Below are 3,868 nucleotides of genomic sequence, written 5' to 3' on the forward strand. Positions count from 1 at the left end.
AATCATGCGACACCAGATGTGTAAGAGACTCATAGATGCCTGATCTCGACATCAGACAAGAAAAGGACTTCTTTCTACAAGTCGACTGGTAAATTCATAGCATGAATTAACGGCAACTACGCAAGGTAGCGTGCAGGCGGCGGTCTATTCCGTCTAGGTCGCTCGCCTACGTCAGCTTGTTGGCTGGTTTTCCTTCTTTTCATGTCTGCATCTGAAAAGACTCCGCATTCATTCCTCTCCGCGCTTCATTTTTGAACACCTTCGCCTGGACTGTGACCGAGTCTGCTCCGTCCGCGTTTCTTCGATGTTTTGCTGTCTCCGCTACTCCCTTGCGGTACGCTTTTTCCTTCGCAGTTGTCTTCTCTCGAATCATCTGCTGGAAAATGCTTCATCTGCGACAACACTCTCTCCGTAGACTCACCTTGGCAGTCTTCTAAGCGTCCTTGAGCTACATCCCCTCTCTTCGCGTGCTTCTTTCCGAATTCCCCTCTGGCGGCCGAGGTTGCAATATCCGCCAGTAGCCGATCCTTCTCAATCTCGTTGGCCTGCTCAACCTCCACGTCTGTGGGATGCCTCTGCAATGCTGCCATATTTTGACTGGAGTGTGGACGCCCGGGCCGCATGCGCGGAATAGTAATTCTGGCTGGCAGTGTTATGATACCTAGTAAGTGATCTACCACTAGTGCGTGATGGCATCGGAGAGAGGTTGCAAATCCTTTGCAACTGCACAACGCCCTTCGATCACTGTCTCCATCCGTGGATGCAGAAATGACGATGTGGATCTTCAGAATGTCTTCTTCGAAGTCTTCGCACGACGTTAACACATAAGGGTTCGGGCACTTGTCAAACTCTATTCTTCTCAGGGCTGCTGGCTTGGTGAGTGGCTCCGACCGACGGGATGATGCCACGCAGAATACTCGATCTCCTCTCGTCGTCTGCTCTACCTCCTCCACTAGTTCCGATATATTTTCAAAGTGCTTCTCAAGTCTTTCACTAGCCTTAGTCTCCATTTCTGGACTAGCTGAGCGCATACAACCGGTTGTGGTTATGTTTATCCTCCCTCCTTCAAAATCTCTTATCGCTCTTAGGTAGTCCCTCAACTTGCACACAACCCCAGTGTCTCCCGTTAAGCTGCCCATCCTCTCCTTCCCCAGATAGTGACATCTGAAGGATGAGAATCCACTCTCCATACAATTGTTCGTTGGCGGGAAACATCCGACCTGTCCCCTATTCAAGACATTTGCAGGAGACTCGTGATGGAAACCCCCCCTTGCACTTCTGCAATCTACCCACGAATGCTGCAGTCTCCTCTTTACTTCCTCGCCATAAAGCTCCTCCGCCTCCTGCAGCACCAGTGTTACGTATGCATCGTAACAACCTTCGCCCGAACATTCACATAGCAGAGCTAACTTCTCCCTCGCGTACTTCTCGAATTCGGCTTTCTGCTCTCTCGTTCCCACTGGTATAGCGCCTAGGTTTTCTTCTGCGTGCCAGCTACACCTTATGCTCATCAGTTTGTACCCTTCTTCTTCTGGAAACGTTTGTGCCGCACCCAACACGATCCCGGGGGATGCGTCGGCCACCACGTACGCCGGTCCTCTAACACTACCTCCAAAGAAACTCTCTAGTATACGTCTCAGCCAGCCAAATATGTACGACATGCAGGCCGCGGACTCCACTCTCCCTATACCGCACAGGGCGGGGACCGATGACCAACCGAAGGAATCATGCACGTCTACTACTCTTGTAGGTGCCTTCTTGTGGTAGTGCAGTATTCCCACGACGACTAACACTCCCACGGCTCTCAACGACTTGAAGTGGCCGTCGGCGCAAACCGACGGCAACACCCTCACTCCGTAATCTTCCTCGGCTGACCGCAGAAAAGTTCCGACCGGATCGAACGCCGCGTAGATATTTGCTAAGGCGCAGCGACTCGTCACCACCGCCATCGCTTGGGGCTTCCCCTTAGGATTGCTTGGAGGCAGTCGAGTGGAGCCCAAATAATAGAGTTCTTCGCCTCCAGGAATGACTGATGAATGAAGCAGCCCAGTTGGGGTTTCGCGGAAACTCTGCCCTATGGAGTCTATTACCGAGCTGTCAATAGAAACGAACCCACGGGCCTCGATCTCTTCAAGAACCTCAGCGAATGAGGTGGTGACCTTATGACTCCGACCCAAGTAGTTTCTCCTTTTGGCACGAATCGTCTTAGCTAGCCGCTGGTATCCATCTGGTGGCGATGGTATATTACTTCCACCACTCACATCTCTGGCGGTGATGGTCCCAACATCTTGGACTGAACCCGGGCCTCCATCAGCCGCGCGGTGCTTGCTGTCCAGAGCTTTTGCCGGTGTTGCCAGTTGTTTGGGGTGGTTTGCTTTCATCTGAAATAACCATGTTCTCACTGCTCAGCTTGTATGCCACAACTCACTTCAGCATAGGCTCGTATAGGCTTCTTCTCTCGAACTATTCTGTCAAACTCCCTGTTGAGCAGGTGTGGCAGCTTGACGTATTTCCCGCCACCCAATTGCTTGTCGCCGTCGCTGTGGCCAACCTTCGACAGAAAAAGCTCTGCCCCAGGCTTCGAATCTACTCCCGATATCCGAATAGCTTTGACCTGATTCACTATGGTAGCGTATCGCCCCGCGAACTGTACTGTACTACTTTGAATTGGCACTCCACATGAGAGCTGCAAAGATACGTCTTGAAAGTAGGTTGCTCCCCCCGGCGGTTGCTACCGTAACTTTTCAGCTCTATCCCCAGGATGTCTTCCAGTTTGTGCTTCATTTCCTTTCCGCGAGGCCACGTGGCCCCTGCGTCAATGACGTCCTCTTCGAACCATAGTGTTCGAAAGCAAGAACCATATTCGGTCCTGGGATGAGACATTAGACACTTCAAATTCTGAGGATAGGTTGCTGAACGTCAGTCTGATAATCTTTCGGAAGTTGCCTGGATCTTGGAAATGCATTCTCTACATTTGCAAGGAAAAATACTCGAGACCTATTCTTTAGAAATGAGGACCTTTTGAGACCGCCGGCTGAACTCGCTACACTTCTCTAGAAAAGAGGCCTATTCTTTAGAAATGAGGATCTTTTGAGGGCGCGCGCTAAGCTTCTTTGGTTTTCATGCATCTCGCTTAGATTTGATGCAGTGCCCCTCGCATTGGTGCTGCGAGGTATCGAACTCACGATCTCCAGGATGTTTATCAGCATGTCTGACCATTACGCCAAAAAGCCATATTAAATTCTGTAGTCTGTTCTTGTCTTGTTCCTGCTCAACTTCTACGACCGTTACATGGCGCTTAAGCCCTCGTCACTAGTACTACTGTTCGACACTCTCTTCCGGGGAAATAGATTCATTTGTCTCGGCACTCGTGAGAACCCGAAACTTCAGTTTGGGTGGAGTCAAAATCTACTGTGATGGCACCTTAAAATGTTCCTCCAGTTTGTTCCGCCAATTGTATGGGATTCATGTGAAGACGAGTAATTATGGTTCGCCCGTTATTCTGTGTTTTTACAAGCGAAAACTAAGCACATTTATGTGGATTTTTTGTATTTACTTGATGAGAAATGCCGCGATCTCTTTGGTGATGGTGTCAACATTGAACACGTGATTCTTGATTTCGAAAGTGGCATGATTCGAGCCATACAAGCTCTAATGCCACAGACCATCATAAGTCTTTGCTTGTACCACTGGGCAGCAGCTCTCTATTGTAATCTCTGTAACCTTCGCGAGGCATTCCACCACATATTAAATTCTCTGTGTGTTACTTCGACTCCTACTTTCTATTATATTTTACTAACATAGTGGACGAGCTCGACGAGTTCGCTAGGATGTTCCCCAGAAAAGAGCAAGGCGATGCTCTCGTAAA

General features: G+C 49.7%; 1 protein-coding gene across 1 annotated transcript in view; it reads right to left on the reverse strand.

Annotated features, from left to right (window-relative positions):
* The window catches only part of Pmar_PMAR009908 (hypothetical protein), a gene marked incomplete at both ends in the record, with an annotated part of 3,953 nt that extends 3,363 nt beyond the window's left edge, over nt 1-590 (reverse strand). The window contains one exon of the mRNA XM_002783949.1: nt 422-590. Within this exon, the coding sequence (XP_002783995.1) occupies nt 422-590 (169 nt within the window). The remainder of the gene's footprint in view (nt 1-421) is intronic.
* Nucleotides 591-3,868: the final 3,278 nt, after the last annotated feature.

The sequence above is a fragment of the Perkinsus marinus genome, assembly GCF_000006405.1.
Source record: "Perkinsus marinus ATCC 50983 genomic scaffold scf_1104296935396, whole genome shotgun sequence".
Taxonomy (NCBI): Eukaryota; Perkinsozoa; order Perkinsida; family Perkinsidae; genus Perkinsus; species Perkinsus marinus.